General features: G+C 44.4%; 1 protein-coding gene across 1 annotated transcript in view; it reads right to left on the reverse strand.

Annotated features, from left to right (window-relative positions):
* LOC143767462 (uncharacterized) overlaps positions 1–15,096 on the reverse strand; it is a 34,309-nt gene that overhangs the window by 14,898 nt on the left and 4,315 nt on the right. The window contains exons 2-5 of the mRNA XM_077255816.1: positions 12,465–12,611; positions 12,156–12,335; positions 11,949–12,072; positions 11,764–11,861 (exon numbers count right to left, since the gene is read on the reverse strand). Coding sequence (XP_077111931.1) covers positions 11,764–11,861; positions 11,949–12,072; positions 12,156–12,335; positions 12,465–12,611 — 549 coding nt within the window. The remainder of the gene's footprint in view (positions 1–11,763; positions 11,862–11,948; positions 12,073–12,155; positions 12,336–12,464; positions 12,612–15,096) is intronic.

A 15,096-nucleotide genomic window follows, 5' to 3' on the forward strand; every position in this document is an offset into this window, starting at 1 on the left:
TCTTTTGAGTCCAGAAGAATGCCGAGGAAAATCTGGAGAGTTGAGGGTTCTTGCTTTGACTTCTTTAGATTGATCAACCAACCAAGGCCCTGTAGGGATGATATTATACAGTATTGATGGGCTCTACATTGGATGCCTGAATTTCCCACTATCAGGAAGTCCAAGTAGGGTATAACCAGGGTATCCAGTTCTCTGAGATGGGCCATTACCTCTGCAATTACTTTAGTAAATACCCTTAGGGCCATAGACAGTCCAAACGGCGACTCCATAAACTGAAAATGTCTGACCTGATCGTTTAGCTGAACTGCCACTCTGAGGAATTGCTGGTGATCCTTGCAAATAGGCAGATGGTAGTAAGCATCTTTTAGAACCAGCACTATCATGTAACACTTGGGAAATAGAAGTTTAGTTGCAGACCTAATGGATTCCATTTTAAAGGGGTGATATTGTAGAAAGTTATTCAATTTCCGCAAGTTTATGATGGTCCTAAAGGAACCATCAGGCTGGAAATTAGAAATAAGGGAGAATAAAACCCCTTCCCCTATTGATCTTTAGGCACTTCTACAATAACTTATTTTTCCCTCAACTGCCGAATCTCTATTTCTAGGGCCTGTGGTGGTCCAAAAAAATTCGTAGGCACACTCCGAAATTCCAATTTTAGCCCGGACGCAATTATCCCAAAGATCCAAGTATTGGATGTTATCTTGGCCCATTGGTCAAAAAAATGATTCAATCTACCCCCCACTGGGAGGACCGTCTTATCGATAGTTGCGTCTACGTCTTGATGTTGAAGTACCACTGAAGTATGCACCTTTCTTCTTTGGCTCCGCCGGTTCCCAATCCCGGTCTGAATAAGTCTTCTGGAAAGGCATTCGTCTCCTGAAGGCATTTCTGAAAGTAGGATTAAATCATTTAGGAAATCCTTTCTTTCTATCTTCTGCCTTTGCAAGGATATCGTCCAGCACGGGGCCAAATAAGTACTCACTCCTGCATGGAATTGCTCATAACTTTGCTCTAGCTTGAACATCACCCTTCCAGCTTTTAAGCCAGAGTGCACGTCGGGCAGCATTTGAGAGGCCCGCCGATCTGGCTGCCAGTTTTAAAGAGTCTACTGACGCGTCCGCCAGATATGCTACTCCTTCACGATTTTGAGCTAGAGAATCAAGTAACTTGTCTCTACGAATTTTGGCCTTTAGCTGCTCTTCCAGCTGACCCACCCAAACCATAACAGATCTGGCAGTGTAGGTGCTAGCAATTTCCGGTTTAAAGGCTCCGGCCAACAACTCCCAAACCTTCTTCAAGAACATATCCGCTTTCCTGTCGGATGGGTTTTTAATAGTGATGAGCAAATATACTCGTTACTCGAGATTTGTCGAGCATGCTCGGGTGTCCTCCAAGTATTTTTTAGTGCTCGGAGATTTAGTTTTCATTGCCGCAGCTGAATGATTTACATCTGTTAGCCAGCATAAGTGCATGTGGGGGTTGCCTGGTTTCTAGGGAATCCCCACATGTAATCAAGCTGGCTAAGAGTTGGGCCAAGTATACCAGGATGGAGATGGGGGCCATGTATACCAGGATGGGGGCCACATATACCAGGATGGTGATGGGGGCCATGTATTTCAGGATGGGGGGCCACGTGTACCAGGATTGGAATAGGGCCACGTATATCAGGATAGGGGCCATGTATACCAGGATGAGGATCACGCATACCAAGATGGGGATGGACCAAGTATACAAACATGAGGTGGGGGCAAGTATACCAAGATGGGGATTGGGGCCACGTATACCAAGATGGGGGCCACATATACCAGGATGGAGATGGGTCCAAGTATACCTAGATGGAGATGGGGACCATGTTTACCAGAATGGAGGGCATGTATACCAGGATGGGGGGCCATGTATATCAGGATGGGGGCCACATATACCAGGATGGGGGCCATGTATACAAGGATGGGGATGGGGCCAAGTACACCAGGATGGGGGCCACGTATACCAGGATGGGGGCCACGTATACCAGGATGGGGATGGGGCAATGTATACAGGATGGGGATGGGAGCCACATATACCAGAATGGGGGCCACGTATATGAGGATGGGGATGGAGGCCACGTATAACAAAATGTAGATGGGGCCACATATACCAGAATGGGGGCCACATATACCAGAATGGGAATGGTGGCCACGTCTACCAAGATGGGGATCACGTACACCAGGATGGAGATGGGGGCCACGTATACCAGGATGGAGATGGGGGCCATGTATACCAGGATGGGGGCCACATATATCAGGATGGTGATGGGGGCCACTTATTCCAGGATGGGGGCCACGTATAGCAGGATTGGAATGGGGCCACGTATATCAGGATGGGGATGGGGCCACATATACCAGGATAGGGGCCATGAATACCAGGATGAGGATCACGCATACCAAGATGGGGATGGACCAAGTATACAAAGATGAGGTGGGGGGCAAGTATACCAAGATGGGGATTGTGGCCACGTATACCAAGATGGGGGCCACATATACCAGGATCGAGATGGGTCCAAGTATACCTAGATGGAGATGGGGACCATGTATACCAGAATGGAGGGCATGTATACCAGGATGGGGGGCCATGTATATCAGGATGGGGACCACGTATACCAGGATGGAGATGGAGCTAAGCATACCTGGATGGAGATGGGGACCATGTATACCAGGATGGGAGCCACGTATACCAGGATGGGGGCCACATATACCAGGATGGTGATGGAGCTAAGCATACCTGGATGGAGATGGAGACCATGTATACCAGGATGGGGGGCCATGTATACCAGGATGGGTGGCCATGTATATCAGGATGGGGGCAATGTATACCAGTATGGGGGCCACAAAGACCAGGATGAGGGCCACGTATACCAGGATGGATATTTCTGCTGTTTCTGGATGTGGATTTCTGCTCAATGGTAACAGATAGTTGTGGAACAAGGGGAAATGTGACAATGCTCTCAGGGGCAGATATATGCGTATGTAATGTGGCCATGTCAAACCCAGGATACATCTGGTGTAAGGGTTGGTCACATGTCATATGGCCTGTGAGGAAAAATTAAGGATGGCAAATACACTGGAGGAAAAAGAACCCAAATACAGGGCAGAGGTTTTCTATGCTAAAAATGCTAATTTCAGAATGCACGGAATCTAATAACTGAAATAAACTACTTATATATTAGAATGTGGATGTTAGACATAAGAAAAGAATTAGGGCCAATAGTCCATTCTAATAAAATTAAGTATAAGGATGAAGTAGCATTAGCGACAAGGTACATTGTGAAAACTATAGAAAAAACTAATTGCTTCGCCTGCACATGAGCTAGACCCCAGATAGGAACTCAACCTCTTCAGTTAAATATGGACAATGATCCTGAGGGTCTAGATAAGACAAAACGGGGGCACCACGGTATATGGGATACCACCAGGGCCTAGAAAAAGATAAGCCTTACTAGCAAAAGAGAGACAAGGCCCTATCGCAGGGGATCACCATAGTATAGATGAGGCAGAAAATGTATAAACGCAACTTTATTAAGTGACACATAAAAAGGACAAAACACAGTTAAAAACATTTAAAAAACATATAGTAATACGCCATCGCCCCTGATAAGGCAAATAACCCACAAATGACTCCACAATACAATAAGATGGTACAATACTCTGTAAATGGCCAGGACGGCCCAGCTGGAGAGTAACTAAACCCTATGCAAGGCACTCCCCTGGACAAAATGCAGTTGAATAAGGCATAAATAGCAGATGAAAATAAAGACACCAAAAAAACAAATGTGTATAACACCAAACTGCCTGTGGACGAGACCCCAGCTTGTATGGCTCTGTAACGTAATACAAAATAAAATAAAGAACCCCACTGCACTAGTAATGCCTAATAATACAAAATAGATACGTGCAAGGACAGCTGGTTCATGGGGTCAAACTATGAACAAGCAAAGCGGCCACAGTAATGTTAACCACAGATGGCCAATGTAAATGCCCAGAGGAGCAACATGTGGACTATGCACCACATGGGATAACCATTGAAAATGAAGACTGCCTGAAGGCAATAATGACCAAGCCAATATAGCCTACAAGTCAAGGTGTAATACAGACCATTCAAAGCAGATATAAGCAACCTGTAGGGTAAGGCAGTGAAAATACTGCCTAAAGGCATGCAGAGCCAGAGCCGAAATAGCCTCCAGAGTGGGTCATAGTGTGGGTTAGAGAGAGACCCTACGCGTGTCGCCACCTGCACTGGGCGGCTTCATCAGGGGTCATAGGGTTTAGTTACTCTCCAGCTGGGCCGTCCTGGCCATTTACAGAGTATTGTACCATCTTATTGTATTGTGGAGTCATTTGTGGGTTATTTGCCTTATCAGGGGCGATGGTGTATTACTATATGTTTTTTAAATGTTTTTAACTGTGTTTTGTCCTTTTTATGTGTCACTTAATAAAGTTGCGTTTATACATTTTCTGCCTCATCTATACTATGGTGATCCCCTGCGATAGGGCCTTGTCTCTCTTTTGCTAGTAAGGCTGATCCTGAGGGTCTGCAATGCATTTGTACAAAGACACGAATGCCTTCACTACTGATAAATGTAAAACTTTAGCTTTGTTTTATCCCCCAGCTAAGGGAAGAGATGTACCTCCACATGTGACAGCATACCAAAGTAACTACACATGCATCATCAGAGAAACGGCAGAAATGTAAAAGTGCTTGGCAAGGACTTATGTGCCTATACCACAAATCTCACAGAAACTGGAGAAAACTACCCTGCTGGCTTGTTTAAGAACCAGACCACCTCGAGGGCAAATTCATGGTGGCTAAGCGGGGACAGGAAACTGAGATAGGTCCACCTGACCATACAGAACGTGGGATGTGCCTTGGTACAATTCCTGATGCCCTTCCACCTGTTCTTGACGGTGGATCTCAATGGGCCAAAGGAGGCCCTGTTGAAAGACTGGCACAGGTCCAAAAGAAGGATCCGGGGTGGATCCTTCGATCTACTGATTTACATAGATGAGATAATGGTCCGTAGAGGGATTCCAAATGAGTTTAAAGATAGAAACCAGATAGCTGTTGGATTCAAGTCTCTCCTGTTCTGTTGGGCTACAATAAACAAAAATGCGGATTGGATAATCTACATATATTCTAACCAAGAGATTTGTTAAAGGGAACCTGTCAGCATAATAATAATATAATTATTATCCAGAGAAGTATTGCTATTCATATTTCATATATCCCATGTCTATCCACCTGTGGATTGGAGTCATTAGGAAGGTTTTGTGCTCCCTGAAGAGGGACCACTAAACATAAATCTGGGATTTTTTATGTTTCTTACCCTCCATTTCCTTGTTTCTCCTAGAGGACATCCTCTATTATGTTTTCTCTACTGAAAAGGAACCCATGCTTTGGGTATGATGCAAAAAAAAAAAATGTCATTATAAATGGACAGGTTTTACATTTTTTCTGGTTGCAGGGAAAGGTTCCTGTAGCTGTTGGAGAGGACAGGGAGCTCTTGACAATGATGCTTCTTAGATTTGGCGGCTGCATAAAACACAGTAGTAGGGGGGTCTGGAAAAATGGATTGTAAGCGGGCATCTTTTTGTAGTAAAGGTTGTAATTTCCATGCAGTTCCCCTTAGCACCTCCAGATTTGAATTGTAGGTGACTACTAGAGGCACCCGGTGATTTTCTTCTTTAGCTTTGTAGTGTAGCAGGTGATTCCTTGATATTCTGGTGGCTTTTGTAATTTGTTTTTGAATTGTTCTTGGATGGTAGCCCTGATTCAAAAAGGTCTTTCGGAGGTGACCAAGGTGTTCATCTCTATCCATGGGGTTGGAACATATACGATTGTATCTGATGGCTTGGCTGTAGACAATAGAGGTTTTTATGTGTTTTGGATGGAAACTGTCCCATTTAAGGTATGTTGGACGGTCGATTGGCTTCTGATACAGGGATGTCTCTATTTCATTGTTCTGCAGCTTAATGATGGTGTCCAAAAAGTTAATTTCAGTGCAGGAGTAGTTGAGTGTTAAGTTGATGGTGGGACATTCATGGAACGTCTTTAGCTGTGGCTCAGACTCCGTCCAGATGATTATCCCCTTTCTGCCAGCTGACGGAATAGTACGTCAGCTGGCAGTATCCCCCGCTTTGAGGTTGGCTCCGGTGGTGAGTCTACCTCAAAGCCGTGACATGTCAGGGCAAAATCTCAGAACAAGGATGAATTCTCACACAGTAAGAGAAAAAGGAATGGATCTACCTGTGGCAAAACATTTTGTCTCCCTGATCACAGCACCATGGACATGAGATTACTTGTATTAAAAGGTAACTTCAAATCTAAGGGTATGTGTCCACTTTCAGGATGGCTGGCGGTTTGGAGGGAGCGGCAAACTTGCTCCGCCCAAAGCTCCGCCCCCTTCAGGAGACGCGATGATGCAGGATGTGTTAATTGCACACATCCGGAATCATCGCACCCCACACATAGGGCCCTGTGTTTTACCTTGCGGCGGCGCAGCGTCGCCGCAAGGTACACGGACATGCTGCGATCTAAAAAAACGTGCCGCATGTCTGGAATCGCAGGGCCACCGGGTGCGTGTTACTACACATAGTGGAGACGGGATTTCATAAAATCCCCTCCACTATGCTGTAATATCTGGACGCTGCGGATTGAACGCTGCGGCTCCACGCAGCGTTCAATCCGCTGCTATTCCGGATGTAAAACGGCACATGGACACATACCCTTAGAGAGACAGAAGAGTCTGGGAGTGCAAATTCATGATGACCTTTGACACCCTCAGTGCAGGAATGAATGTGTCACATGGATTTATGTCTTTTTACATAAATTAAGGAATTTGCTCCTCAGACTGTGTGGGGGCATCACAACACAGAACCAGACCCTAATCAAAGGACAAAACATTCACACTCCTTATCTATGAACTGTTTCAATATTTATGGACACAATTGTTTATCACTCTCCCATAATGGTAGTTCTGCTTCACGTCACCTGTCTTATCTATGACATTATTTCTGTGCTGTGTTGTGCAAATATCTGATTCATCAGATTTTGTATTAGTCTATGCCTGATGAACAGACCTGAGTAGTCTTGAAAGCTTGCAATTAGCTACCCTCTTATCAGTTAGCCATTAAAAGGTATCAACCACTGAGGAATCTCAATTCTAAATATATTACAAGCTGAACAGAGTCTTTTCTGCCAGTCAGCTGTTTCACATAGTGCAACTTCTCTGTGGTTTCTTTTGTTGCTCGCTTTGGGCCTTCCCTATTGACAAAACAAAAAAAGGGGGGCCTATTAAAAGGGTGACATTCATGTCGATCACTCACCACCCCCTGTCACCTCAAGGGTACCAGATTCGGAAGCTATTCTGGGATATACAATTAACATCTTTGGACATCGAGGAGTCCCGAGTCATTCTGCTCCCCTGGCTATGTCAGCTGCCACTCCTGCCACTTGAATGGCTGCCCACACTCTATTCACACTGTTGGAGGTTGCTGCTTATCCACCATGATAACCAGGAAGGAGCCGGAGCACAAGCCCTCTGCCTGTAGTCAAACCTCTTTTTAAATGAGGGACCACCACCGCATTCCCCTACTGGACCACCTCCTGAGGCCCCAACTTCTGATTACCTGCCCCTCTGGGAAAATTGTCAGGGGTGCCTTTTCCTAGCACGCCCTGCCTCAGTGATGCCAGCAGAGCGAGCCAGCTTCTCGGGCACACCCACCTGATGTCACTTAGCACGCCTATTTCCATCGTGCCTTGCACTAGTGACGCCAGTGGAAAGCACTGTCGTTATCTTCCGACCCTCTGACGTCACTCAGCGCACCATATCCAATCTCCCTTCCGAAGAATGGGACAGTGTGGTGGCTAGAGACATGCCAAGCATTTGTCACTGCTGTCAGCACCATATCCAATCTCCCTTCTGCAGAATGAGACGGTGTGGTGGCTGGAGACATGACAAGCATCTGTCACTGCCGGACGTGCCCGCACGCACGCCCAAGCCCCCAATGGACCAGCGGATGGCGCTTACAGAACCTGGTTCCCCTCAAGGACAGGAACCCAGCTGAAGTGGGGGAGAAGTAACGCCATTTTATTTCAGTAGGTTTCCTGTCCTTGGAGGGCAGATCCCTCTCTCTTAGGTGCGCTGTCATGGATAAAGGGAAATAAGGTGGTGTATGCATGTAAAATGTTTAGAACTTACTGTTGTATCTTTATCTCCAATAATACAGCCCTGGGTGGTTGTTTAACCAAAGCCCTGGAAAGACTGACATCCCTGTCTGAGAAACTAGCAGAAAATTCAGAGATAAATGATCCATTTGTAAACCTGTTGGAAGTATGGTTCGGCAGATGGAGCGGACTATTTGCCTCACTACTGTTGTCTCTCTGCGTGATGGTAGCCATATTAGTGACCTGTGGATGTTGTTGTGTACCTTGAATATGCCCTTGCATATGACGATTTCTTCAGAGATTGACTGACACCACAATGGCTAAAATCATGTAACAGGATGAAGAACCATTTGAAAGACCTACTATACTTCCTACCAGGATGATGACAAACCTTGAAAAACCCAGACGGGAGAAGGACTTATTAATGTTATAGACATTAGGGATATATTTTGTATACACAGGTGGGAAATGTTAGGGAAATCAAGAGTTAAAACTCATACGAAAATATATATCCAATAATTGTTCTCATATCAGGGGCAAAAGAATATTTAGCGACCTTGTACAAGACATAGGCTTGTCCCCGCGGCTGACTGTCTCGCGACTCTCGACAGATGCAATACATTCAGGGATTGCATGTTTGTTAGTTTGGACAAAAGAGGAGTGATTGAACTTTTGCGAATTTTTTTCCACTTTTTTCATAATTAATTTTTTTTTTTTTTTTAACTTTTCTCTGTATTTAATAGTCCCCTCTCCTATGAACGCCAACCACAGGTTAAGAGCTGCTGGTGGAGAGGAGCACATGATGACTGGTTAAATCAGTTATGTGTGGGGAAATAAAAGGCAGGTAGCCAACATATGATGTAATCAGTACATCATATCTCGATAAGGGGTTAATATAATTTGGCTGGGGACTGTTCATCATAGTATAGTGCTGTGTCCAACTCTTTCAAGTGAGCGCTAGTAATGGCTACACAGGCAGTAACTGCTTGTCAGCAGCATTACACATCTCCGACAGAACAATCCTCCTACGTGTAACAGTAATCACTTGATAAGCCATGGAGACAGCATTTGTACGTTCTGCCCTGTACTGCCATGCTGAGTACACAGGAGGCCAAGCCGGCCAGCCACACCATGATCAGCAAGGAGGAGGAGGCAGCTTTAACCTCTTCATAGAAAAAACACTAAGAAAAAACGACCAATAAATCCACTAAAATAATGTTTATTAATTATAATAATATTTTTAAAATTTAAAAACCATGGTAAGGAGAAAATATACAGGTACAAACAAATAAGACGCTGTTACAAATAAATAGCACTGACCAAAAACTCTAAAAGACCCAACAAATGCCCATTAGATAAAAACTAATAATAAACTAATAAAGAATAAATAGTGTAAGTAGCACGCTAATAAATTCAAGTAAAAAAAATCCTTCGTCAGGCAATAGCGCCGAAACGCGCGTTGGGGTTGACGCTGTCTTGGAGCCCTGGGTCATACACTTTACTGAGTAAGTTTAATCTACTTTTCACAAGCATTGAAGTACTGTTACTTTTTACACCCAGCGCATACTATGTGGCACTGCTGGCTATAATACCAATCTCCTTATACGTTAGCACATTTTTATGCCCTCTTTTTTTGCACATTAGCACTTTTTCACTTGAATTTTTTTACTTGAATTTATTAGCGTGCTACTTACACTATTTATTCTTTATTAGTTTATGTTTTTTAATATCTTGCACACTCATATTTAACACTTTTTATCTAATGGGCATTTGTTGTGTCTTTTAGAATTTTTGGTCAGTGCTATTTATTTGTAACAGCGTCTTATTTGTTTGTACCTTTATATTTTCTCCTTACCATGGTTTTTAAATTTTAAAAATATTATTAAAATTAATAAACATTATTTTAGTGGATTTATTGGTCGTTTTTTCTTAGTGTTTTTTCTGTGGTGTTTTCACGACTATCCACGTTTTATTATATTGGTCCCCACTCACGGACAACATTTTATCATTAATTATATATATAATTGGTAGATTTTTAAACGTGAGTTTTTTCCTTTGCAAACTGTCTGTTTAACCTCTTCATGGCTAGCCTTCCTCCACTTCATCAAGCGTGTAGCTCTGTGATTTGACACTAACGCACTGAGGAAGCAGACAGCCCACATTCCAAACAGCAGGGGCCGGCAAGCCACACAGAACAGGTTGGCGAGTCATATGTGGCTCACGAGCTAAAGGTTGGGGAACCCTGCTCTAGATACTGCTGTTACTATTAACAACGGTATCTAAGATCAGTACTGGCACCAACTGCAGCTGTTGCAGCAGCTTAATAAGTCACAATAGTTTTGCACAACTCAAAAAAATATTGCGATATTTGACACATACACATCAGTCCTGACAAGATATGCCAAATGTGCAACCAGTAGCGGTCACTGTGTGTTCCCCCCAGGATGCGGATAGAGCCCAATTAGACCCACTGGAGTGCCTTGTGGTCACAGCAGGATGCCTGTGAGTCACAGGGCAAAATAAAAGTGTGGACCTGGTCAAGCTATTTGGACTGGGATAGTTCAAGAAAAGCCGGTATGGGCTTTTATTTTGGAAACGGACTGCAGGAAGGAAGTGGAGCTGGTCCGTTTCTTCCAGGTCGGGTCTTACAGGTGGCCTAAAGCCACAGATTCCAGTTTGAGAGTGCATTGCAGTCACAGGCATAGCTGTGATTGGAATGCAGAATTAAAATAAGTATAAGTCTTGGATATGCTAGTGTCCACGGCAGATTTAAGAAAAACCTGCTCCGGCTTTTGGGATTTTGAAACAGACTGCAGAATGGTAGTCATGCAGTCTGTTTCAGTCCCGTTCCGTGTTTTCCATGTGGCTGAAGGCCACAGATTCTTCCATGAATGAGTGGCTGAAGGCCACATGGACATGATTGGTCCATGTGTAAGGTCCAGGAAGGCCTGTGTGTTGGAGGTGTTAACTTCCTGAAGAGCACATGGTTAGGCTTTGGACCTGGTGGCCTGTGCGTTGGACGGTTCCAAGTGAGGATGGATGTCCTGAACAGCACACAGAGAGGCCGTGTTTGCAGAGTCAGTGATGGCACTGCGTTTGGGGGAGCTACCGTTTAATTGAGGATCTGGACTGTAGGAAGTGCACCGGTAACAGGAACGGTGATCCCAGTTCGGCAGCTTCCCCAGGAGAGAGGACTGACAGGAGGTCAGTGTGTGGAGCAGGAGCTCCAGGAAGGTAACCACAGGAAGGGGGTTATAACGGCAGAGAAGTATCTGCTATTGGAATAGACAGACAGTGGTTGTTACGTTCCACTGATGCATATAATGAACTGTGCGGACATTATCGCAGTTGAAGTGGACTATATGTTGGTTCTGTGATGTTCAAATGCCCTACCGTGGTTTATGGAGGCATAATAAACCAGGCACGGACTTTTGTAAATGAGAAATGGCTGCTGCTGTTTGAATATTGCTGCTGGGGTTTAAGGAGCATTAAACCCAATTGATCTTTTAAAGAAAATACGGTCTTGCTGTGTGTGTTATATCACTGCATCACACCATCTACCTGATGATTCCGAGAAACACTGGATTTTTCTTCTTTACCGTCCTGTGGAAGAGAAGGACGGAGACATCTCCCTGGTGTTGTCCTGTTACTGGAGAGATCTGAAGGAAAAAAAACCATACAGTGACAGAATTTATTCTTTACTTACAGATAATTATAGGCTGTGAGTATTTAGTCCTGTCTATTACCTGGTGATGTGAGGGGTTGGGGAACCTCCATCATGACGTCCTTGTACAGATCTTTGTGTTCTTCTAAATACTCCCACTCCTCCATGGAGAAATATAAAGTCACATCCTGACACCTTATAGGAACCTGACACATACAATGATACCATCGTCACCCAGATCCCTTCATAGCGTTACTGTATAATGTCCCAGCATTCCCTGCAGTGTCACCTCTCCAGTCAGCAGCTCAATCATCTTGTAGGCGAGTTCTAGGATCTTCTGGTCATTGAGGTCCTCATGTATCAGGGGGTGAGATGGAGGCCCAGTGATTGGGCTCAGGGGTCTTCCCCATTCCTCAGAGACAAGAGCCTGACAGCGCTCACTAGAGGTCTTCTTCACTACTGTATAATCCTGGTTATGGAGAGACACATTAATAAATCTCACTACAGACATTCCCAGAGTCCTCACCGCTCCAGTTCTGTCCATCGGTTATTCCCATAGATAAGAATTATGTAATATGAAGTCATCAGAATCTCTCACCTCTCCAATAAAATGTAAAACGATCTCCAGGGTGAGGTGTAATATTCTCTCAAACATCTTGTCTCTGTCCCTATCCATCCTTGATGGGTAAACCAAGAAAATTATATTATATAGATCTCCCCTGAGAAGATCCAATATTGTAGAGACCTGAATGATAAGAAGATGAACTGATATAAAATCATAAATAATCCCATGTAATAATACAATTACTGGAGATAAGGGAAACATGAGGAGATAGAATGTGTAGATGTTGAATTTTGAGATCGTATAAACTGCAATGTCAAACATCAACCACTTGCTACACTTGTGACTCGGATGCGACTGTAAATGGGGACTTTGCTTCTCACACTCACTCGTCTTTTTAACTACTACAATAGGCTGATGATGAGTTAAACACACCCCACAGTTAGCTCACACAACCACACCACTCTTCTCTCAGCCTCTACTCGCCACTGTAACACCGGCCTTGAGTGACACATTAGTAAACATGCATAGCTAGCTTATGGTATCACTTGATTGGTATTCATCTTGCACTTTGTCATACACAGGGCCCTCTTTGAGGTTGTGGGTACATTTAGAGTAGCTGTCACAACTCTGTTGTTGGAATACCCGGCGCCAGGGGCTCATTCCCTGTCCCCAACAATAGGGGCACCCTAGCTATCCCTGCTCCCCGGATTACTTCTGATGGTAAAGATGCCGGGGCCACGTACCGTGCTGAACTCCTGAATAATCTCTCTATATATCCCCCTAGCCCACCCAGTGGAGTAGGGAGTAATAATGTACGCATATATACAAACCAGACTAACAACGGGGGACATACAGGGATAAATGAAAATACCAAACATACAAATATGCACTCACAGACAACACAGAGGAACACTGGGAAGAAAAAGGAAAACCAAATAGGAGAAGATGAGGATTGCCCACAGCCAAAAAACCAAGCAACAGTCACAGATCAACACTCCAAACACCTTTACCAACAACAGACAGCTCCACTCCACAACACACCAGGAAGTATAAGACTATGGGCAGAGACTGACTGCCGTATTTCTTGTGCGAGAATCGCATCATAAACCTCGTACTGGCTGTCAACTCCCCTGACCTGAACTTGACAGCTGCATAGAAATACATCATACATACCGGCTCAGGTCAGGAGAGATGCCAGGCCAGCACGTGCAGTGCGAAGCGATTATCGCACGAGTTATACGGCTGTCTGGCTCAGCCCTATCACTGGCAATCCAGATTGCCAGAGGCAAGTATAGGAAAGGGGAGTGACCAATACTGAACAGCTGAGATAATCCAAGCAGTAAAGCTTTGGAAACTCTAAGCTGAACAGATTAACCACTGAACTGCTAACATAAACCTACACCATTTAAAGGGAACCTGTCACCCCCAAAATTGAAGATAAGCTGTGGCCACCAGCATAAGGGGCTTATCAACAGCATTCTGTAATGCTGTAGATAAGCCCCCCCCGATGTATCCTAAAAAATACTCACCCAGGGGCGGTCCCGGTCTGATGGGCGTCGCTGTGCGGTCCGGGGCCTCCTATCTTCTTACGATGACGTCCTCTTCTTGTCTTCACATCGCAGCTCCAGCGCAGGCATACTTTGTCTGCCCTGTTGAGGGCAAGGTCAGAGAGGCCCAGCGCCTGCGCACTGCAGTAATTTGCTCTGCCCTCAACAGGGCAGACAAAGTACACCTACGCCGGAGGTGCGGCATCAAGACAAGAAGAGGACATCATCCTATGAAGATGGGAGGCCCCGGACCGGGATGCCCATCGGACCCGGACTGCAGTGGGACCGCCCCCGGGTGAGTATAATATAACCTATTTTTCTCATCTTTCAGAATACATTGGGGCTTATCTACAGCATTACAGAATGCTGTAGATAAGCCCCTGATGCCCGTGGCCACAGCTCATCTTCGATTTTTGGGTGACAGGTTCCCTTTAATATGAAGGTGAAGTGCTTCTAATCAGTGTAGGAGTACGTGAAATCAGATGCTGCGGTCTTCTGGCCCCTCGCTGTCTTGGTAAATCCATGAAGGCAGCAAGGAAAAAATGTATTAAACTTTAGATTTAATATATAAAAATTAACCCCTTCATGACCCAGCCTATTTTAACCTTAATGACCTGGCCATTTTATGCAATTCTGACCAGTGTCCCTTTATGAGGTAATAACTCAGGAACGCTTCAACGGATCCTAGCGATTCTGAGATAGTTTTTTCGTGACATATTGGGCTTCATGTTAGTGGTAAATTAGGTCGATAATTTTTGCTTTTACTTGTGAAAAATACGGAAATTTGGCGAAAATTTTGAAAATTTTGCAATTTTCTAATTTTGAATTTTTATTCTGTTGAACCAGAGTTATGTGAAACAAAACAGTTAATAAATAACATTTCCCACATGTCTACTTTACATCAGCACAATTTTGGAAACAAAATTTTTTTTTGCTAGGAGGTTATAAGGGTTAAAATTTGACCAGCGATTTCTCATTTTTACAACAAAATTTACAAAACCATTTTTTTTAGGGACCACTTCACATTTGAAGTCAGTTTGAGGGGTCTGTATGGCTGAAAATACCCAAAAGTTACACCATTTTAAAAACTGCACCCCTCAAGGTGCTCAAAACCACAT

This window comes from Ranitomeya variabilis, chromosome 4, assembly GCF_051348905.1.
Source record: "Ranitomeya variabilis isolate aRanVar5 chromosome 4, aRanVar5.hap1, whole genome shotgun sequence".
In the NCBI taxonomy this organism is placed as follows: Eukaryota; Metazoa; Chordata; class Amphibia; order Anura; family Dendrobatidae; genus Ranitomeya; species Ranitomeya variabilis.